The 24,204-nt window shown below is 35.6% G+C and overlaps 1 protein-coding gene across 1 annotated transcript in view; it reads right to left on the bottom strand.

Moving 5' to 3' along the window:
* Nucleotides 1–24,204, bottom strand: part of LOC150108362 (metabotropic glutamate receptor-like) — a 68,112-nt gene that overhangs the window by 6,118 nt on the left and 37,790 nt on the right. The window contains exons 2-3 of the mRNA XM_090390453.1: nucleotides 21,722–22,782; nucleotides 14,965–15,151 (exon numbers count right to left, since the gene is read on the bottom strand). Coding sequence (XP_090246579.1) covers nucleotides 14,965–15,151; nucleotides 21,722–22,782 — 1,248 coding nt within the window. The remainder of the gene's footprint in view (nucleotides 1–14,964; nucleotides 15,152–21,721; nucleotides 22,783–24,204) is intronic.

Genomic DNA, 24,204 nt, shown 5'->3' with positions numbered 1-24,204 from the left:
TCTAAGAATTCCCGCCCTTTAACAGGAAAGAAATACCGCAAAATGTATTGGAAAATTAGTACAGTCATCTATAGAAGAAAAAAAAAACGTATGCTTGAGTGACATCAGTATATAATTAAATTCAAACATTCACGTCACGATTCCATATCTTATCTTGATCTTGACAGAAGTGTCTCAGCAATCACGACACGATTCCTTATCTCTAATATATCTTCCTTTTCCATTCAAAACAATAACGTCACTTATCTACATTTCATAACACACATCCACCCACCCACGTCACGATTCCTTATCTTATCTTGATCTTGTCAGAACTGCACCACCAGTCACGACACGAATCCTTATCGCTACCATCACCCATAATTCCATACGCGAACCAAAACACAAGAACCCACGTCACTAACACATATGCCCACAGGGAAATTCCTAACATTCCAACCTCATGATGACGTCACGCACACAGTGACGTCATCAAATGAACAACCAATCACGTTATCTTATCTTGATCTTGTTCAAAGTGGTTGGTCTACTATTGAGGCTCTTTGCTTTTATTATCTACCCAAGATATAAGTATAAAAATGTACTCGCACGCTACACGTTGTTGCCGAAACTAGGCAGAAGTTAGTTTTTATATTCCAAGATGTATTTCTTTCTCTCTCTTCCTGAATATAGAAAGGGGTATTTCATCTGTATGCCATCCTTTGTTTGATTTGGATGAAATTACCACAGGAAAAAGTAAGATTATGAAGCTAATGTAATTTGAAAGTTATGTGTTTCTGCAATTGATTTTTCTATTTGGAGGGATGAAAAACCCCTGATTTCGAAAGTTAAAAAAAAATCAGGTAATCTTTGTATAAGATGGAAGCGTTATCGTATCACTGATCTTTCCATTTGCGACATTAGTAATAAAAGACAATGACCAAAATCAAGAATTTAAGTGCCGTTATTGGCCAGTGGGACATGTTTAACCTCAGCCGATGTGCCAGGCGTTCACTTTGTTTAGGAAACACACACATGCGGTTCTTGGAAATGTGATAAGAATCTTGTCATTAGCAATTCCAAGATTCTGCACGATTCACGCGAGAACGCATCAATTGAAACATCAACCAATCATGGCAAATTCGATAACACAGAATACACTGATGTAAAGCACGTCGCCCCTGCTCCGTACAGCGTTGCGATTTCATAATTCATTGTTATTCCCACCTACGAAAAACTGTAAACAATCGTGTATTACTGCCACAGTTTGGGCTGAAGGTAATAAAATCGGGGAATTTTCTGTGGAACCCAAATATGGAATTTCTCAAGCCACTTCAAGTCTCCAGTTAAGCAGGATTGGAGTCATACCTGTCAATAAAAACTTCGCCACACTAGTATACGATTCACCTTATTCGCTTTTAAGCACTGAGTTAGGAATTCCTGTATTGTGACTTTGGGTGCTCTGGTTCCATAATCATGACTGGAGTTCAGGCCCCATTTTAGACTTAAGACTCCAGGCAAAAGGCAAATAAAATAATTATCAACCCACTTATATATAACTACTATATATATATATATATATATATATATATATATATATATATATATATAACTACTATATATATATATATATATGGTCCACGCACGAAAGGCCACAAGATCTATAACACACTAGTGCTGTGGGTGGACAAGAGGAATCTGTTCACATTTTACTTGAACAGCTGAGGGTTGTAATCTTTGGGAAAGGCAGAGTGTGGGAGACTGTTCCAAAGGACAGAATTAGATGGGATGATAGGGGGACAGTGAAATCGGTTTGGCGAGTTTTAAGGTGGACTGTTAAAAAGGTGTTGGTTAGCAGGCTCTTATTTTAACGATTTTAGAGGAGAGTGGACGAATAACAGTGGCCAATTCAGCAGAACGCCGTCCATGAAAGCATCTGTAGAAGAGGCAGAAAACGAACATCTGCGTGAGAGAGGAATTGTTAATTAGCTGGATTGCCCTCTTTTGGATAGAATCGAGTAATCTTAGAGAGGATTTTAATCTTAGACTTAACAGCCGTGAAGGTGTGAGGTATTGTCTTGTGCTAAAAAGTACGCCAAATTTTTTGGCGGCTGCAAAAGCTACAGTTGAAATGTGCCAGCAGAGAGATCTGAGATGCAGGTCAATCCAAGAAGAGAAATCTGATCGTGTTTGGATATCTCGGTATTATTGAAGGTGAAAGGTGGTGATGCGAGCTTTTTTTTGCGAAAAATCAGATAGAACTTATCATAATATATAAAATGCATAATAGGGAAGATGACCGAAAATGAAGATACTCCCCATTTATTTCTCCATCAGATATTTTTTCGTCATATTCTACTGCTTTGCAGATAGTTTAACCTGTATATTGTTCTACTTCATTATTCTATCAGGATTTCCACCCAGTCAGTCACTGTTTTGTTACACTATAGTCATCCCTGACCAACGATCACGTTTTATTCCAACAATGCTAATATATTATCACTAACAAATCAAGCATAGAGTTATCTTGGTCAATCGAATAGAGTATTTGTTCCGTTGATTTGCTGTATGGTTGACGTGTCCTAAATGCCATCTTTAACCAGGCAGTAAGATTTTACCGAATAATTCAGATAGAGAATCTTCGGATCCAACCAACCACGAAATCTCCTACTGCCACCCCCCCACCCCTCCTCAAAACCACACTTTTCCAGCACTCAGATCCCTGATGTAGATCACCTTCCCGATGCATTACTCCGTTATAACACTTAACCCCGAGGTTAAAGCGGTTCGCAGAGTTTCCGCAGAACTTGCAAAGTAGATTTTCGAGGTTTCTATTACACTACACTTAAGGGGTCACAGGACTATCCCTCCGCTATCAGTGGCGACATCATTGATCTCAGTGCGGTCGTTAAAGTGCCGGGAAATACAGAAACTGCCGACAGAGCAATGACGGTAACCATTATGTGTTGAGCGCAGCCACTCTACCCTCTCGCTTCGAGGTAATCTTCTAACAGTCCGTTTCTGGATCGATCTCGCTCACTTACCATTGACGTCATCAGAAACGGGAGGTTTGGTTCTCTTTTCACTCAACTTTTGCTCTTTCAGTTCGTTTCCATATTTACCTTTTTTTTTTTTCGAAAACAAAAAGAATTTCGTTGCTTCTTTTATCTTTACGCTTTGAAGCGGCTTTCTCTATTCCTCTCTGTTCTAACCCAATTCTTCAAGAGGATTCTTATGTACAGAAATAATTTTCACTTCATAGAACACGCTTCGTATCTTGCAGCGGATGTAGTCTGTGCTGGTTCGAGATCAAAACTAAAAAAAAAAAAAAAAAAAAGAAATCAGGCCAATAGTGCTTTGATTAATCCCACTTCAACTCCACAATAATTGTCGGTACTCATTTAGAATTCTACTTTAATTCTATTGCAACAATCTACGTTGCTTAACAAACGACAATTAAAAATGCATTATTTAAATTGCATGAGTAATTGTTGTGACAACAATGCCCGCTAGTCGATTTCAACAATCGAATAAATTATTTTTAATTGTCAGCTCGCGTCAATTCATGCTTTGTCATTATAATTTCCTCGGTTAAAAGCAATATTAAAGTAGGGAAAGATAACGAAGGGGGGGGGGATATGAAATGCAACTTTTGTTTTTGTTTTTATATAACTCAGAAGATATTTGCACCCTAATTAGTTTATTTAAGCCGATCGGAATTACCAATTCATCTCTTTAAATTAGAAACGTATTAGTGCGAAGTTGACGAGAGGCAGACGACTGTTTTGAAATTCTTAAAGATGCATTCTAGAGAAAATGTGAATCAAATACGAAACTAAGTCATGAAATGAGAATAAATAGATTATTGGGAAGCACACATTTAATTAATCGGAATACAGATTGGGTTACGTCAACGAAATTGTGCAGTTTATCTTTGGAACAGACGATTTTAAACTTCTTTAAGTTAACAAAAAGAAATTAAAAATATTTGAATTACAGCATGGGAAAGAATACTTGTCACAGAGTCTATACTTCACAGTCAATTACCCCTCCCTCATCTCTGCGAAATTCCCTTATTGTACAGCCATTTATTCGATCACGGCCTTTACCACATATCTTCCAAGTAACTCTTCACTGTTACAAACTCCCTAATCGAGTAATTACCAGCAGGAAATGAGAACCGGACATGCCGTTGCTTGGCAACAAGCCGATTCAAGGGAAGATAATGATTAAGATGTGTCTATTGTCATAAACCAAAATTTTGTCATAGGACGACGAAAAGTACACCGTGTTAACAGCAACTGCGTGGTTGCATTCGTAATTATAACAATAGGAACACTATTGTGATGAACAATAGCAAGTGTAAGTCTTTATATTGTTTCGCAGTTGATCATTTTACGTATTATTTCCTTTGATTTCATAAGAATGCTAATTTACATTTTTTTTTTTTTTTTTGTCTGGCATTTTTATCACACAAACGGAAATGTCTTAATTCTGTTATCAGAACTACACTTAAAAACTGACATCTGGGAATGACGTATTCTCCTCCTTTGCTGCGTGTGCATTCTTTGTTGCGACACTAATTGCACCTATTACAGTTCTACATCGCTGTTCCTCGATATGTTCTTACAAATATCCTGACAGCAATATCTTATACCTCTTTTCGCAGGCAAAAGAAGTCTTGGATGATGGTGCTGCCATCTGTTATAAAAACAATTAACTTTTAGTGAGGATTTATTATTATTGTTTCTCTTTCCATAAACATCTGTTATAAAAACAATTAACTTTTAGTGAGGATTATTGTTTCTCTTTCCATAAATATATAAACAAATAAACAAAAAAATACGTCTTATGAAGCACATTATTTTAAAGTTGAAGTCCTTAAAAGGTCCTTAAAAAATCACTCGAGAAAACCGATTTTCTATACTAGTTATATGAAAAAAAAATGGTGTTGTTTAAACTTATGTAATATTTTAAAATTTTATTCAGTAAAATTGCTTTAAAATTCTTTTGCATTCTATACTATTATATGAGAAATTAAAATATTAATATAAATAAATATGCAACCCATCTAGAAGTACACACACAATTTATAGACATAGCACACAATAAAGATACGTTAGCGGTCATACAGTATAACAAGCATTAAGATTTCGAAGAAGCCAGGGTACCTGTCATTGATGGAGTCATTTAGTCTGACACGAAAAGGAACTTTCGTTCGGATATCAAAAATTAAAAAAATATATATATAAACTTTTGCAATTTTTTAAAAGTATTTTTGTTTCTATTCTATTTTTCGTTTATTTCTTATATTGCCAATCACGTTCGTACAGTCATTCACATTAAAATCAATTACAACATATTCTCTTGTTGTCATAAAGCATTATTAAAATTTTATTAATAATTAAATGGTGTCTTTATAAATTTAATCATACAATTAAAAAATTAATATTTAAAAATAGATGTTCTAAATAATTTTAATTTCTATATAATTGACTTTATTATTATATATACTTAATTTTATTTTGTTTGAAATACATTTGGTAAAATGATCATTGACGATCTGTTAAAGAATTATTTCATTAGTGAGAAAACAATCACGAGAAAGAGCTAAATGACTAGAATTCATATAAAATTCAAAACTTTTGCATTAATTTGTAACAATTAGTACAATAATACTATATTGTTGAAACAATCATTTGCTATCGATTACTAATAATAATTAATGAATCTATTAATCAGAAACTAATATTTAAAATGAAAATTTGAAGATAGTTTGTATTTATACGAAATTAAAACGAATTTATACGAAATTAAAAATATCTGTTTAATTTCGGAAAATATTTTAGAATGCATTGATATACAGAAGGGGAATGGGGAAAGGCAAAATATTTTTTAATTTAAACTCCACATAAGCATTTTAAACAAAATTTTGTATTGATTATCGTTCCAAAAAAAAAAAAAAAACATTTAATTCCCCTCCCCTGATCCTCAAAAAAAAATAATAATAATAAATAATAATAAATAGATAAATAAAATAAAAATACAGAACACACACACATACATGTGTGTGTGCGCTATGAATTTACGATGCTCTGAATTCACTAAAGAAAATAGTAAATTCAGAGAATCGGAAAACACACAAAAAATCTCGTTGGTCCAGTTGTAAAGTAGATTCATAATCTAAAGCTGTTCGGACGATCGTGTTTTCTAAAATAGACTCCGTCAACAGGCTGGCGTTTCCTCTGACGTTTTCCACTGATTTGCTTTCATTTGCATAAAGCGGCCTACTTCACCCTTCTCTCTTTCATCCTTGGCAGGGTTTCCTTAGACACACACACACACAGTTTTCTTCGGATCGAAATGGGATCGATGAGGGTCGATTCGTGGTTCGCTGGTGATATCGACGACAGAGTGAGCAAGTAAATAAAGATTTCATTTCGCCCCGCTAGGTGATGCTTCAATTGGAATATTTCTGTCAACGTTTACACACTCCCACTCGACTGCACCAAGCAAAAAGTTTTCTTTGGCTAACGAGGGCAGTTTGGGTCTTCCCTAAGGAAATGAAGAAAGATACTTCTGTTTGGTTAAGAACTGCAATAGGTCTAAGAGTTTTTTTTTTTTTTATTTCGTCTGATTTCATCGATTGCATTAGTTAGCGCAGGTTGACTGAAAACGTATTCAAAATTGAGTAACACTCCGTTTTTTTTTTTTTTTTTTTTTTAAACTTCAAGTATATTGTCTCTATTTTTGATAATAGATGGCACCACTAGTTAGGGTTTGAATAACTAACACTATGTAGTTAAAAAACTAATGTTATGAAGTTAGAAAACTAATGCTTCACTTATTTTTAATTTACAGGTAATGATCGTTGCTTTTTTATTTGTATTAAAATATTATTCTCAATACTCAAATCACTTTTATATTTTTTGTTCTCAAGTTTATGAAAATCAGATTTCTATTTAAGATTGCAAAATCTCCATATTTAGTACTCTGGTAATAAAATATCGAATTGTGTTTTACAGATAATCGATAGATGGCAGCAGTCCTAAGGATTAAAATCTAGAGTAATATAAACGGCATTAGGCTAATATTTTTCTAAAAATATTAGAACGAATATTACTTTGTTTTAACAAATATTAAAACAAAGTAATCTAAGAGCTACTGCTTAAAACAATAAAAAAAATTTTAAAGATAAGACCTAAATATTTAGATAATTATAATTAATGCAACATACACTTATGTGACTTTAATATGGCATGGATATATAAGAGTAAAATCTTCTTGAAAATGGCTTGATTATGAATTATACCCCGTGTAGTAGTCGGGATAAGAATAGCTCTAATGTAGCTCATGCATGTCGTACGAGGCGACTAAAATGGGTATCCAGGGAGGGTAATGGATGGCAATGCTGTAGCCAATGAAGTTCTAACTGAGGCTCGGCTATTGCTGTTACCCTCTTGCCATGATCAGAGCTTTAATTGCTCAATAACACCTTATCCCTACATTGTCCTCTACAGATAACGGGGAAGATGAAAAGCATTCTTGCTTCGCCCCTTTAAGCCACCTTTTAAGGACTTAAGGAAATTTGCATTTTTTTATTCTTTTATTTATATTTTTTATTCTTTTGTTTATATATTCACATGCATAGTTACAGGCTCCCAAAATTCACGCAAGAAGTAATTTTGATAGAAAACACAGGTTTTTAATTAAAAATTGTAATTTCTCATTGATTCATAAAGTATACAGTATTGGGTTATGCATTGAATAGTATATCGGGTAAATGGCCTCCACGGCTTTGCTGGCACATACGCACTCTTTTGTCGAAATTTTCCATGACCGTTTTGCATAAATGTGGCTGAATTTCGTTGACACAGTGCTCAATCTCCTCCTTCAAGGCGTAGGTAGTCGTGGGCTTGTTGACATAAACCTTAAACTTCAAAAAACCCCAAAGAAAAAAAAAAGTCCAAGCGTTAAGTCACATGATCTGGGCGACCAATTCTGATCACCAAAACGGGAAATTACACGACCAGGAAATGACTCATGCAGTAATTGAATTGTTTCTCGGGCTGTATAGCATGTGGCACCGTCTTGTTGAAACCACATGTCGTCCACATCCATATCTTGCCATTTAGGCACAAAAAACTGGATTATCATGTCGCGATAGCGAGCACCATTAACTGTTATTGCCTTACCAGCCGCATTTTCGAAGAAGAATGGACCGATGATGCCTCCAGCCCAAAATCCGCACCAAACAGTGACACGTTGTGGATGCATTTGTTTCTCAACAATCACTCGTGGATTTTCTGAACCCCAAATGCGACAATTTTGTCGATTAACGAAGCCATCAAGATGAAAATGAGCCTCATCGCTGAAGATGATTTTGTTCGAAAAATAAGCATCCACTTGTTGTTGTTCTCTAATCCATTCAAGCGTTGTTCTTTCGTGTAGCGCTCCATTTTTAATAACCCTGAACTGTCAGCTCTCACGCTGTCTTTTTTTTTTTCTCGTTGGCAACACTTTACCGCACAAATGGCGCTAAATTTAAATCTTGCGTGAATTTTGGGACACCCTGTATATTTGAATGTGTTTCGCTTTGTTAAATAAATAAAATTATTAAAATAACATAATAATGATAAGAATTACGCTTTAAAAGCTAAAATATTTTCTTAGATGAAGTGGAGATGAATAAAAGAAAACTGTAATCAATGCACGATTCACTGAAATTATTTTAATAATGTAGCTTATGTATTAAAGAAATATACTGAGATATAAAATCAGATCTCTTTGTAGGAGGATAGGATTTATTTTAATTTGTCATATAAGTGTGTGTGTGTGTGTGTGTGTGTGTGTTATAGGCTCTTTGATTTTATTCTTCTTGTTGGGCGTATTCAAATACGTGTACGCTGTTTGGAAAGAAGTCAAAGGACACCCCCATTAGCGAGGTACATCGTGCCATGTAACGAGTCACATGTTTCTAGCCGATATAAACCGGATAAATATGACGCTCCTAAGTCAGTTGAACTGTGTCAAAGTGAAATGATTGTGAGAAGGGAACTCACGGAGTTTGAAAGAGCTTTGCGATAGGTTGCCATGTTGCAGGCCTCTGTTCGGGAAATTGCTGAAAAGTTGCCCCACCCCAGGTCAACAATCAGTGATGAGATGGAAGCTCAGGGAATCAATTGCAAGTTATGTCCTCAGTAGATGATCCATCACACTCACCGAACGTGATCCTAGGGTGCTACGAAGGATAAGATGTAAACACCGTCATTCGTCTGCGAACATGTTGAATGCAGAGTTCCGGGCATCGACTGGAACACAAAAACATTCAGAACCGAAACTGACCAAATGGTTTCCATGGTAGGACCAAAATATGCAAGCCTCACCTTACTCGAACTAACATGCAGAGTCGTCTTTCTTCAATGGTGCATAAAGCATGTACAGCGGAACGTGGAAAAGTTATGTTATGGGGCAATGAATCGCACTACACCCTCTACAGAACAGTTGGAGGGGTCTGGCTGTGGAGAATGCCCCTTGAACATCTCTTACCCGAGTCCATAATCCCAACTATGAAATTAGGAGATGGCGGTGTGATGGTATTGTGCTGTTTTTCCTGCTTTGGCTTCGGACCACTGTTTGCGGTATCACGAACATTGAACTTTGTGACGTTTCGACGGAACTGACCAGTCTCTTTCAGCAAGGCAATGCACTGGGTCGTAATGATGCTTCTGTAACTGCTGGTTTGTTGACCTGTCAGTACACTTGTCTGGTTTCCACAGAGTCCTGATCTCAACCCTATTGAACATCTGTGAGATGAACTGGAGCGTCGGATTAGGTCCAGAGACGTTGTCCCCACAATAGTCCATGACTTCATTACAGGAAGAATGGTCCAACATTCCCCTTAATCGCATTGATTGCTGCAGTCATCGCAGAGAAAGGAGGTCCTACATCTTATTAAGTCAGCCGTCTTGGCTATTTGTTCCTCAGACACTGCGGTGTCCACTGACTTCTTTCCAAGTAGTGTATGTTACACACGTACGTGTTTATAATATATAGGTTTAAAAATAGCCAAGCGTACGTTATTTATCTGAAATGCCCACAGGCCCATTTTTATGTTTTTATCGTAGCATGGATGATTTGTCTGAAATAGACTTGTTTCATACAAGGAATTGACAGTATATTGTGTCAGGCATTTTATTATTACTATCAATTATTATTATATTTTATTATAATCATCGATATTTAGTATTCAAGTCTCATATCGTTACAATTTATCGATATTTTTCTTCTACGATAATTTTTTCTTTATAAAATCTTTCTCATTATTTACCTAAATTGTGTGATAATTTACATGCGTCATAAAACAATAAATTTTTAATGAAGTAACCGAACTAACATTTGCGCTAATTAAACAATCGGAGTATTAAAATTGCGATAACTTTTTTTCCAGTTTGGTTTAGTTTATAGGAAAAATCTTTGGATTCTTAGCGCTAAGTGCAGAATGAAGTTTTTCTATTACAAAGAAATTAATATTTTAAAAATCTTTCTAAATATGTTAGAATTCTGTGCAACAGTTGAGTTAAGTAATATAGTCTGTTCCTAAAGTACAATCATCATTTATTTGTTTAGTTGCATATTCATGATATCAACATATTTAAGATGCGTGTATTACACGGGCATCAATATAATGGAAGCTTATAATCTTTTGTGTTATGTATGAGATCCATTCGTCTTTATGTAATATACGAACGCTAGATGGCAGCACCTCACACTATCGCGTTTTATTCGTTCCTGGTTATTTTATATTTTTTGTTTATGTCTATTAATCTTCCGTTTATGTCTATTAATTTTCTTTATTATTTGGAAAATTTTTTAATCAAATGATCGTAGCGTGGAAGACGGTCTTCTTAATATATATTTATAAACAAGCGATGTTCGTCTCAACAGAATTTAAGTTTTGAAAAATCTTCTTTGGTCACGAAAGAAGATTTTTCAAATAAATTTTGAAAAATTTATTTGAAAATTAATTTTAATTTGATTTTTCGTCTATAAAAGTGTGATTAGCACATATGATTTACTTGTATAGGAAAATGAAATTACCAAGACGTTCCAGTATCCTGCTTTTACTTTCGCACTCATTTTTGGTTTCAGTTACTTTCCTCACTGTATTAAAGTTACATTTACGTTAATAAAACAGATTTAAAAATAATAAAGTATATTATTTAATAATAAACCTTCACATTTGATTCACTGCTTTTTTTCAAGCATGTTCGTTATATGGTAAATTTATGATAGATGATGTTAAAAGTATTCAGTCATAATGTGCTGCCATCTATGAATTGATGTAGTAACTATTACAATGGCAATGAGAAATTTCTAAACTTACGTACAATCGGTTCACTTTTGATCGATGCACTGTAATGAATATTAAACGATGTGATATTTAATTGTTAAATACATAATTCAATTTATATCAATTTCATTTATTGTCGAAGTATTTCTTGTAGAAATATATCGTAAATGATTGCTATAACACATTCTTTTTATTTTCTTAAAAGTTTAAAAATATTTTCTGCTATCAAAAATTAATTAAATAAAATAAATAAACAAATTCCAAGAAGAAACTGCAATTATGCAGGGAAATTAACTCAAAAAGGTTTCAAAAACCACCTGTATAGATGTGCAATTTTTTATTCTCATGTATCTATCTATAATGAGACAAACTTCCATAATCAATCAAGTATTAAATTGAAAATATATTTGCAAAGCTGTGTTCAATTTTAGTCGCTGACGAGAGGAACTTTTTTTTTAAAGCCTTTTTTTTTATTTGTTCCCGAGCCCGGGGAAGTGGGTTTTTCGCCCCAAGATTCAAGAAAACAATATTATTAGGATTAGGGACCACGAGATGGCAGCACTTGTCAGTTGCATCTCTTGACCAGATGCCGTATATAAACAGTGATAATCTCGGGCTAACTTTCTCTGATTGGCAACCCGTGGGCTGCCTACTCAGTCACCAAAAGTTAAATAGGGCTAAAACGGTCTCGCCTACTCCTAATAGGGAAATAAAATGTGTTAGCGAATAATAATAACTACAAAAAAAATCATAAAAACGTTTCAAATAGGAAATACTTCAACTGTCTTGCTAGATTATTCTCTCTATATATCATTAAGTCGATATACCTAGTTCCATATCTTGTATAAACGCAGTTGGCAATTATTATATCTTCTGCGAACCGAATACAAAATGTTACTTTCAAAGTTGATAAATAAAAACATTTGGTTTCTGCTAGAAAGAAAGCTGCCTGGAGAAAAAAAAAATCCACAATTTATATTGTGGATTTTTTTTTTTTTTATTTTCTCCAGGAAATAGATTCAGAAAACAACACGAGCGATAAAGAATGAGAAACGTGCATTCATTTTTTTATCACGAGGAAGGTACGCGCTGCCAGCAACAGAATGAAATGAACATCAAAGCGTTAACAATATAAAAAATCGAAAACATTTTATTACGTAATCTTCATTCGGACAACAAAGCACAGTCAACAATTCGACGAGATCGCGCGCTCCATTGTTTAATCTTTTCAAAACCTTCAAATACAGAAAAGATATTAAAAGCTTCACAATCCTGATTCAATTTTGCATTTTTCGATCATCTTTGGCTGTTTAGTGTTATGAAAGATGTCGAAAGAAAAGTGGGGTGGGTGGGGGAGAGAAGTTTGAGTTGGATATATCGGATTTTACGGCAACGTCTTTGAAATTAATTAGTTCACCAGAGGGCAAGAATGAAAAAAAAAAAAAAAAAAAAACGGATTGAAGGTTTAATAAATTCTTTGACGCATTTTCGTGTTTCCTTTTGGGTCGAATATATAAAATCCCTCTTGACAGTTTTGTCGTGAGAGGGAGGGAGGGAAAGAAAATGATATTACGGCAACTGACGGCACCTTTTTGATGCCCCTCATATTCTGGTTTAGTGTCATTTGTGCTGTCGGCTTTTCTACTTGATGCGTCTTTATTGGAACTTACGCTAAGGTTCCACTTAATTTGGTGCCGCGACCGTGTTCGGAGAGTTGAGAAGGCTGTCAGAACATTAAGAGAGAGTTTACAAGTAAAAAAAAAAAAAAGTACTTCATTAACCCTTTGACACCTGAAGCCAAGATGTCGCCAAGAAAATGAAAAATCTCGACGAGGTAAAGAAGGGACAATATCGGAAAGGAACGAAGACTGCATTCGAGTCAGAAGGGCGAAATATGACGCAAAAATGCCGGAAGATGAGTCGAAGACGTTTATAAAGATTGAATGTTTGATTCTATAAGAATAGACAAATTCGGTGCGAGGTAGTAGAAATTATTAAGACTATGACTAAAGTATTGTCTATCAATTGAGTGTGTTCTTGGGCTGATTTGCCTGTTCCTGTCCAAGAAGGAATTCAGACTCAGTTGTTTCTTGTAAAAGGTTATCATTGGAGTTACGGACGACTTGGAGATACTCCAAGTTAATTTCCAGGCAACTTAGGCCACAGGGACTACATTAATGTGCTTTAAGACGGAACATTACCAGAAAATCTGAGAGCTGACACAAACGTTCGTGTCATATATTATTCTAAGTTGAATTCCTCACGGTCGTCAATGCAATAATACTTAATGAAATTGACGAACTTACTAGGGAACGATTAGGAAAAACATTTGTGAGGTCGCGCGCATGCTATCAACACTCTGCTGGTTTTGAAATTCATTTATTTTCTGGAGGAAAGAAAGCTTCATTTCAAAACTGGGTAACTCAGTCTTCTTTGGAAACGTTTTCAAAATCTTGTCAGATCTTAGTAAAGAATGGACACGCGTCTTTTCGAAGGAGTAGGCTTCTATTTCGCTCATTGCAGATTAGGGTTCAATGAAACGGTAAAAGCGAAGACCAGTACCAAGGAATTTGAATTCTTTCATCGTTACGTCATTGCTTAATATTTATGCACGCATTCTGGTAGCTTGCAGTAAACAAACCCGGGATGGACATCCAATCGATACTTCAAGGAGGTTTCTTTTATGCTTGGAAAATATGAATCTAACTCTGAAGTTGGGTAATGATTATTAATGCTGAAAACACGTCTTGCAGTTGTGTGCGGGTGCACTTTGAGATACTCGCGTTGCATCCCTATAAGAAGAGTACCGAGAGAATATACGAGAGGTCTAGTAAGGAGGGAGAAATGGATGAATAAAAAGAGAAAACATTCTGAGATTAAATGTCTGATGAGAGCTACAGTTGTGGTTTTATTAGTGCAAAGTCTTTTGTACGGTTGTTCTAAGGTTGGTTTGTCTCTTCGTTACTAAAAAACTTTTCTGTTAGAGACAAAATCTTAACTCTGATCGATGCCGAATAACTCAACATCAACCGAAATAAAAAGACAAATAGAAAGATAGATTAAGATGTTCTGGACATCAATGGTTCACATTCAAGCCTCTTACTTGTTTCTCAGAAACTTCTCTAGACAGATGCAACTGGTCAGTTTCGCTATTTCAAATAAATTCTTTTCTACTTATTGTTTATTTATTTATGCGCTCATCTTGTTTCTTAAATATCAAGTTTTTTCTTCTGAATTTAAATGTTATTTCCCAATTTTAAAACTCCATGAGTGGTACTTTGGCATCTGTTCTTAATTCTTCAAGAAGCGACTATTACTCGAAGTATTTATTCAGATCGATCGTTTCCAATTATCAGTCCTCTTTCGAAATTTATAATTTTTCTTTAGAACAGGTTTAGGATTGGAAGAATTTTTTTTAATCATCTTTCAAATGTGAACGTGAAATATAATAAGCAAATATTTTATAAAAAAAAAAAAGTAAAACGAAACAATAAGAAATATAAAAAGTTACAAAAAAATGAAATAAGAAGAACGAAAAGGCATTGGTGGAAAAAAAAAACTCAAATGAAAAGATTGGAAAATATAGAGGGAAAAAAAAAACAATAAATAAAATTTAAAAAAAATGCACTCACCATGGTTTGCCGAAGTCCCGCATGTGCTACTGGTCGGAGCTTTTTTGTAGGTGGCGCTGTTCATGGTGAGTTTCCTGACATTTTTGTCAGGATGGAAGATGATTATGTAGATCTTGGGCGAAAAGAGACAGAAAAGTGCCACGTAGGCGCTCAGCGATATGGACACGCACAGAGTTGTAATTTGTACCTGAAAAGGACAAACGAATTGCATTACTACAAACTGCTTCGCAACACGTGATTAAATAATTTAAAATTCTATTTGATTTGCCGACACTTCGTAAGATTACTCTTCTCCCGTAAACACACGAGCTATTTCTTTCCGCTGCGTCATGGGATGTCGTGAAAATTAGCTCGAGCGAGAACGAAAAGAGCTGCAAATATTTTGAGAGAGGTTAAAGGGAATGTTGAAAGATAAATTAGATGATGGGTAGAAAACATCCGACCTCGAGAATAATCAGGAGGGAAATGAAGATAGAGTTCCCTTCAGATTACTCTTTAAGGCCCATTCCGTACATTCCCTGTCTTAAGAAGCCTGCAGAGAATTGCAATTTTAAGAAAATTTGACCCGCAAATAAAATTAAAACGTTTATTGAACAAGGTTTAAGTCCTATTTCCACTAAAGCCTTTTTATTTTCCTACTATACAAGAACTAAAACAATTCCATATAATAGACCTTAAATAATATCCTGGCACGTCTCTTTAATTATATATTAAAGACAACCCATAAAAAAAATGATAATGTCGACCAAGATTTCAACATTTCTATCTTTTGCCAGTAGATGGTGCCACTAGTAAATCAAGAAATTGATACTCGGAGTGGAAAATTGATTCGGAAGACCCAGAAAGCAAGGGAAAGCTAGCAATTACAATCCAATTTACTCTGCAATATTCTATCATGATTCAACTGAGATGTTTGTATCCCAAGGGGTTTTCTCTCTTTTGCGGAAGAGTGGCCGGGTGAGATTACCAACGATATCAGTAGTTGATGGCTATCAGACCAGTCCACACAAAATGGAAGCTGAAGCTAAACAAACACGATTAAGTTGAGCTCTTTCCACATTCCGAAAAATATACAGGAAAGAAACCGTAACTTCGTTATAGGAAACATTTTAAAAGACCCTTGAGGACATTCAAAAGTAACGGTTATACGAGATCTACATGGTAGATGTCGATGGTTTGCTATGAGAACAGAAACACGTTTTTTCTTCCTATCATTTAAAAGCTAAGTTTAAAATATACATCAGCGCCATTTTCTACCATCATTGTTATTAAATGATGTTACAACCCAAGTTCCATTGTTCTAAATATCAATGTATGTGATTAAAATAATTAAATGGTGTGGGAAGAAAACAATGCAAATTATTTTAAATATTTAATAGTTTAGTCTAATATAAAAATATAATTTTTTTAATTAAGATGCTACATTTCTTCAGAACACTTAATATTTTATAAAATTTAAGGCTTTAAAATTGCTTATAAAGAAGCTCGATTAACACGTTCACCGAACTTTCAAAGTTATAATGAAGTTTCAAACTGAACAAAAAAATCCATTTTTATTTTGTTAGGCAGGTTAATTAAATCTTTATTTTTGCTAGAGGGCACAACTGCATCGCATCGTCCTTTAATTATTTATGTGTATACCAAAGTGGTACATTCTAATTGGTTATGATAACGTAATCATTGTTTTTAAAATTATCCATTTAAAATGTAACTATCGAGTATTGATTCCGTGAATATTTTGTAAGGAATTATTTTTAATATATTGTCGAAGTGTTTATGAAAAATTGACACAATAATTGAATATAATTTTCTATTGTTTTCACAAACAGCTTTGCGTGTAATTAAAAAATAATGACGTAAAATTGAAGGTGCTGACATCTAGTGAGCACTAGTGAAATTACTATTGCTCACTAGATGTCAGCACGTCCATGAATATCATACACTTCCTAGATTACTGTTACACGTGCTAGGCACACGAAGAATGGAGCTTGAACATTTCTAAAGAGGTTTCGGTAATCAAGTGGGATAGTTTCATTCCCGGATGTGCTAGATGAACACTGGAGTGTCTCACGCATCTCTCCTTTGTCCCTATTATTTTCCCTCTTCGCTATTGTTCAGGTAGCAAACAAAAAGCCATTAAGAGAAACGAGGGGATTAATTGGCCACTGCTGTTATTCGGACTAAAGCTAACCCCATGTGGTCATTAGTCGACCAGCTGTCGGGTGCATACTTCGTGTCTGCTCTAATTAGAAAACAGACTCATTCTTTCGTATGCTCGCGCACTGCTTCGTTAAGTTCTGCTAGTAGGGGGATGGTCAGACAGTTAGTCCGTTAAATAGCACGGACTGCAGACTGGCACGCGGTTTGGAAGTTGGGCGGGGGAGAACAGAGAGGCTGTGGGCGCGAGAAAATGTTAGGAATGCCAGAAATCGTTAATTTGTTGGGAAATCTTTTTTTTTTTTTTTTCATTATTTTTTTCTCCTCTTTCTTTCAATCTTAGACGTTCTGGTATCTCCGTAAAGGTATGCTTTCCTTTTTTTTTTTTTTTTTTTCGGTTCAGTAAAATCAGCATTCATTACAGCGGAGACAAGTTTTTTTTGGAAAGGAATTCGCAAAAATGGAATTCTAATGAAAAAATTATGCGTCATTAACTGAAATGTACTGATGATTACTAAGACGTTTTTTTCTCCCTTAAAATTGTTTTCTTTCTTTCTTTCTTTTTCTTTTTTTTTTTTAATTGTTTGCGCGGCTGTTAAGACACCTTAAGTAAAGAATAAAATTGAATTAATCCTCCAAACAACAAAAAAAGGGTAAAAAAAGCTTGAATTCAACATCAGGGGAGGTTATTTGCATAGTTGACGCCGTTGTCTTTAGATCATAACCTTCTCCCGCTCAATAAGACGTTCGCCATGTTAATGCATCCATTACCATATAAGTTTGATTAATATGCAAAATAAGTTCGCTTTTTACTCACTAGATGTCAGCACTTATAGCTCTACTCAAGAAAGGCATTAGTTTATCAATCTATGACGCACTTCCGGAACATTCAAGACGTCATTTCCCGTTCGATATTTTTTTTAGAACTGCAAACTTTTTTGCGTTGTTAATTTCATCCTAGCACTATATTCCTTTACTAGTAAGATACCTATTTTTCCATAGTTCATCAAATAAGTTAAACTACCTTAAGCTGTTCTAGACGTTCGCCATGCACACACAAAAATTAAAAAAAAAAAACCTAACGGTAATCTCCTTAAACAGATACTTTATCAAAAGCTTGTCAAGCAATAAAGCTAGCAGGATTTAAGGGCGAAACTCCATAAAGAAAAGCACTTTTCTTGTCAGAAAACTAGTTAGAGATTTACCTGCTTACTTGAAAGTCAATTTTATAGACTTTTCTTATTAGTTTTTGGTCTTTAAGAAGGCTTAAGAATTCAGCAGATCTATCCGTGCATATTACAGGCAGATATTAAGCTTGTAAAACAAGCATTCAAAATGGTGTCCGAAACGACTTCAACGCATGCGCAGAATACACTTCTATCATGCAAGCGAAGCCCGACTTATTCTCGAACAGGAATTTCTAATACGCACACACGTGACTATTTATGTGAAATGTTTTCACAAAACTATACTCAACTCGAAGGCGGTTTAACGGTTAATTGTTCTCCAGAATTAATTTCGAAACATTTTTCACGCCATCTGGTGGTGATTTATGACACTTTTAACGATGTTTACGGACCGGAAGTAGTTCGATTTTATGGCCATTAATTTACAGGGCAGTCGTCGTTAATTGCGGTTGAAAATTAAGAAGGGTGACTTTCACTTTTTTTTCGTAATTAATTTTAGTTGGCTTTAATTATTCTCTTAAAGTGTCGAAGTATTAGAACTCAAATGAAAACTGTTTCTAAATGAATTCAAAGTATGTTTGATGTAACTTTCAAGTTTAGTATCCTAAGTAGTACATTCTTTTCACTAACTTGTATAAAGTTTGAAAAAATATAAGAAAACCAAATACTTTTCATCTGCTGGAAATCAACTGATGCGCACTCTAGCGAGAAATCATAGAAGATTGGCAACAACATGTCCGGCATTTTTGGGGGTGCTTTGAAGATCCTCTTTTTCATGCCATTTCCCCAAAACCTACGCTGTGTACAAATAGATCGACATATTTGATGTACGGAATGGTTTTTCATTGAGTTTAGTGCTTTTACGCTCTAAAAATAAATGCGATTCCTTTAGGGGTCGGTTCATTCTAGAGGAGGAGAAGAAAAACATAACCAGTTAACCTTTCCGCATTTATTCATCCTTCGTTAGCCGAATGGTACTTTGATATCCTCAGTATTTCGGAAAAGAACTTATACTGACTTTTATATTCATGCTACCGTCTAAAATCGGAATTATCACGACCCTTATTACATCTTGCTGGCACGTGTTTGAATTATAAATCCTTTATTACCAAAACAATTAACAGAGTTAAGGCTCTACATCCGTAGAGCCTAAAATACTTCTGATTCCTTATGTTAGAGGAATATGCGAACTTACTGATAAAGTCCTGATTTCTCTCGGCGTCTTTACATCCAGTCAGAAAAAAAATTTCAGTCTTCCTTTTTTCACCTAAAAGACTTGCCCTTAATTTTCTGGTATCTGACCAAATCCGTTACTCCCGTGGCTTATCTTACTTCGGACAATCTGACAAATCTACGCTTGTCCGCAGTGCAAAATATAAATGTTATATCTAGTACCAAGAAGCTGAGCAATCTGGCTTAGGTGAACATGTTATCTCCATTACCAGCGTCAAGTGTATCATTCTTCTGATAATTCATATTTTTTCTTAGATTTATGCATTTTGTATGGAGTGTTTATTGTTCAGCTATTATGATGCTTAATCTGTTATTATTTTTAAAATTTTAATTGTGTTTTGTTACACATTTTACTTAAGAAATGGGCCACACGGTCGTTGCATATCACACACTAACAAATTTTATTCCGTTATAATAAGGAAGATTGTTGAGTTGTTTACGAATTACGAAGCGACTAAGGCTACAAGGCGTATTATGTTATCTGTTAATTGTGGGTGTTCTTCTAGCCAGTTTGTCCATTTTGCGGAAGGCAAAACCCTTCATGAGATTGGCTAATTTACGTTTAGATGGGATCTTCGCATTCTTGAGAGGTGGGGGGGGGATTCGAACCAAAGGACATCGTACATATCGACAGTGCTCCAACGAAATGGGACTTCATTTCATTTTTAATTATAACTGGAAGTAAGTCGCCTGAGGATACTTATTTTCATCCAACAGCTCCAATGAGCATGATGGTTATTATCAAATACCCAATTTATGAAATGCAAAAATCTCTAGTTGGAATTAAACAAGGTGGAAGAATGTGCATCAGTAATAATGGATACTCATAGCTAATCCAACGCACATCATCATCCCCTAACGATTACATTTGAGAGAACCAAGGTTTCCAAAGCTCACGGGTTTGATCTGATTTTCGTGAGGATTGGCTTCATTGGAATCTTCACTAAAGGCGCTTCTGCAGATGAGAAATGAGCAAACTTAGCGAAAAAGCAACTTGTAAAATGATATGTTCTTAAAGAATGTATTTTCATGGAAACATAGCTATTCTGCTGAAAGGATTGCTAATCGCGATCTAGTAGATAAATTTGAATCTACTCTAAGCCAAGCATAGCCATTACATGCCTATGTTTTTCTTGACTGGATTAGATTAAAATTCAATGTTTGAAATTTTCTCTTAAGAACCCAAAACACCGCACAACAAATGGAAATATATTTGCGATACGTCAGATCAACGGCTTGCTCTCCTTCTTTTAGATCTCTTATTTAACTCTCATGGAATTCTTGTCCAGCAGTTTCTCTCTTTTATTTTGAACAGATGTAAGATGTGCGGAGCATTTCCAAATTTTCAAGATGACGTTTTCTTACGACGTTAAAAAAGTGAGATATAACATACGGGTATTTACAAGTTGGGTTCTGCGATTGAGTCACGAGTGATATTCATATACGATAGTGTATTAACATTGTGTAATACGAAGACAATAATATAAGAAGCCAAAGAAGAACTCTTCGAAACAATAGTATTTGAAATCTTTGAAATGATGCAGTCAAAACTAATCACACGACAATACCGAAGCCCATCATAAGCGCACAGAATTCTATTACAAGATCTTCAAGATTGCTTAAAGAAACATAGGAGACATTGATTCAAACTTTAAAAAAAAATGATTTTATTTTAAGCCTTTCTTGTAACTATAATATCTTACTGATCTGTGAAGCTTCACCACCATATTCCTACGATATAAATACTAAAACGTATCGCTACGTACTTTTAATTCAAACAGAAGATTCCACAGTTAGACTTTTGATAAGGATTGCGATATTTAATCGAAATGTTAGTTGACATTAAATATTCTTATGCAACGTATTTACGTTTATATTGCTGATTATAATTTAATAACCAGATGGACCGTGTGCGCTTGCGTATAATAACGGTAGACGAAAGAAAATTTAATTCTAGATGATTCTGGTACGAAATGCATTTAGAGAGGGCATTGGATATATTTTTGTCTTTAAGAATCATCCACTAATTATTGAAAGTCTCGAAGACATGACCAAATAAGAAAATGAATGCAACTATTCAATTTCGCATAGAAATTGTTTCGAGTCAATACATAACGAAATGAAACATTTAACGGTGAATAAATTAAAAAGAAGGGAACAACAACCAAAGCTGTACTCACCTCAAAGGAGTTTCCGGTCCCGAAGTAGATGGGAACGAACGCTAGCCATATAATACAAGTGGTGTACATGGTGAAGCCTATGAACTTGGATTCATTAAAGTTCTCGGGGATTTTGCGCGTTTTTACAGCGTACACTGTGCACACAGTGATGAGGAGCATGTTGTAGATCAGCGAAATAAGGAAGCTGGAATCCTTGATGCGACACTTGAGAATCACCTCGTTCCGCTTAGCGTCCGGATAATATTGGCGGGTGCCCGGCGGCTCTACGATAAACCACACGATAGTCGCGATGACCTCCACCGATATGAAGATCAGGGTGATAATCACCTGCGACTTCGGACTGATGAAGCTCGGCCTGCGGGCGGATTTGCGGGCGCTGTCGAAGATGCGGGATATGCGATTGGTCTTGGTCAGTAGCGCGCTGTAGATGACCGAGAATCCAAAGCCCACTCCGAACCGTTGCATACCGCACACCGCCGTGCTGGGCTTCGCTAACAGCACAAAGGTCATTAGGTAACTGAACAAGATTCCCCCAAGGAGCATGTAGCTGAGCTCCCGTCCGGAGGCCTTGACGATCGGGGTGTCATTGAACTTGAAGAAGATCGCCACGACGGACATCGTCAAGAGGATACCGAACCCCGCGATCACTATCGGAACGATGGCGAAGACGGTGTCCCATTGCATATATTGCTGGCGGAGTTCGTAGCAGCCCGTCTTGTCCGTGTACGGCCACCACCCCGGAATGCAGTCCCTGCAAGTGAACTCGTCGTGGACGTATTGCCACGCGTCGCATTTGGAGCAAATCCAACAGCAGATGTCGCCTGCCTGCATGATTTTGATTTCACCCACTGCGCAAGGAGGGCTGCAAACAGAAGGGGGCACCATCTTCGTCCCCTTTGTCCACACTACCTCGTCTAGGTCCATGTGCAAGCCGTCAAACCACCTCCCGACCACTTTGTATTCGAACTGGGAGCTATTTCGCAGTCTCTGATAGTTGTAGATGTTGTAGCGACCCAGTCCATCACCTTGGCTGTCAAATTTCACTTGGCTTCCAGCTAAATCTGTAAAAAAAAAAATAAAGAAGGTAACAATCAGACTAAGGAAAAAAAGAAAAGAAAAGTGCATGCAGTAGGTGTGTATAAACAAACAGGTAAATACTTGAAATATCAACGTTAACTTCGAATATTGTGGTGTCATCTAACGAGCAAAACTAACAGTGTACGACCAGATAATTTTTTTTTGTTTTTAAATAGCGCTTCTCTAAGCAAGATTCGGGTGATACTTTGATCTACTCCTTAATTTAACTACACTGATTATGAAAACATCACTGAATGATAACATCACTGGAGAAAGGATTAAACATAGTGGCAAAAGTGTGGCTCCAGAAATGCACCAACTATGTAATATGGTATGGAAGGAAGGGAAAATGCGAGAGAAGTGGGCGAAATCGATATTAGTGACATTATACAAGAAAGGAAATAAGTTAGAATGTAAAAAGTATAGAACAATTGTCTTGACAAATCATCTTGGTAAGGAGATGATGATGATATTGACAGGAAGATTGAGAACACAATTGGAAGCATACCTTGCAGACGAGCAAGCAGGATTTAAGAAGGAAGGATAGAACTACAATTCAACAGATTTTGACAATGAGATTAATAGAAGAGAAAGCCAATAGAAAAAACAAAAGCATATATATATATATATATAAAGGCTTAACAGCCGTCATCAGGTGACATTATAAAAGAAAGAAAAAAGAAAAATCACTAAAACACTGAAGCTTAAATAAACTATGAACATCACAGAGAATCTCTATACATAATTAGCATTAAAACGTTGTGGTTGTATTTAAAGCTGTTCTTTCGTTTGTTGTATTGTTGGGAAAGTGCGTGCTAGTAGCATCTCGTGAACGCCAGTACATGATTCCAGCTGAATGATTATCTGGGAGGTTGTAGTTCAAGTTATTATTTAGATGAACAGGATTGAAGATGATTTCTCTAGATTCCACAAATTAGCAAAAGTTATAAGAAAATACAATATCAGAACCTTGTTCACTCCACTTCCAAAGATCCGTTTCTTAATAAGCCACCCAAAGCCTTGTCATCATCATCTTAAATGCCCTGGTGTATATAAAATATTGTGTGATTGTGATATTCCTTATTTTGGGCAGACAGACAAATCTGTCGAACTGCGTGTGGAAGAACACATGAGGGACATTACTTACCAGAGACAGCGAGCCAGTGCCTTATCAAGCCATATCCTTTTCTCGGCTAATCCTAATGATGAAAACCCAAGTCATACAGTTCGCTGGGACAGATTTACCAACATTTTTCGTTGCCATGATGAAATGGAGAGAAAAATCGTAGAATCTAGGGAAATCATCCTCAACCCTGAACATCTAAATAATAACTTGAGCTACAACCTCCCAGATAGTCTGCAATTCAGCTGTAATCATGTACTGGCGTTCACGAGATGCTACTAGC

Source organism: Typopeltis vanoorti, chromosome 3 (genome assembly GCF_054136105.1).
Source record: "Typopeltis vanoorti isolate ZY-2024b chromosome 3, IOZ_Tvanoo_1.0, whole genome shotgun sequence".
Taxonomy (NCBI): domain Eukaryota; kingdom Metazoa; phylum Arthropoda; class Arachnida; order Uropygi; family Thelyphonidae; genus Typopeltis; species Typopeltis vanoorti.
The sequence above is the reverse complement of the archived record's forward strand: the minus strand, read 5'-3'. Positions and strand labels throughout refer to the sequence as shown.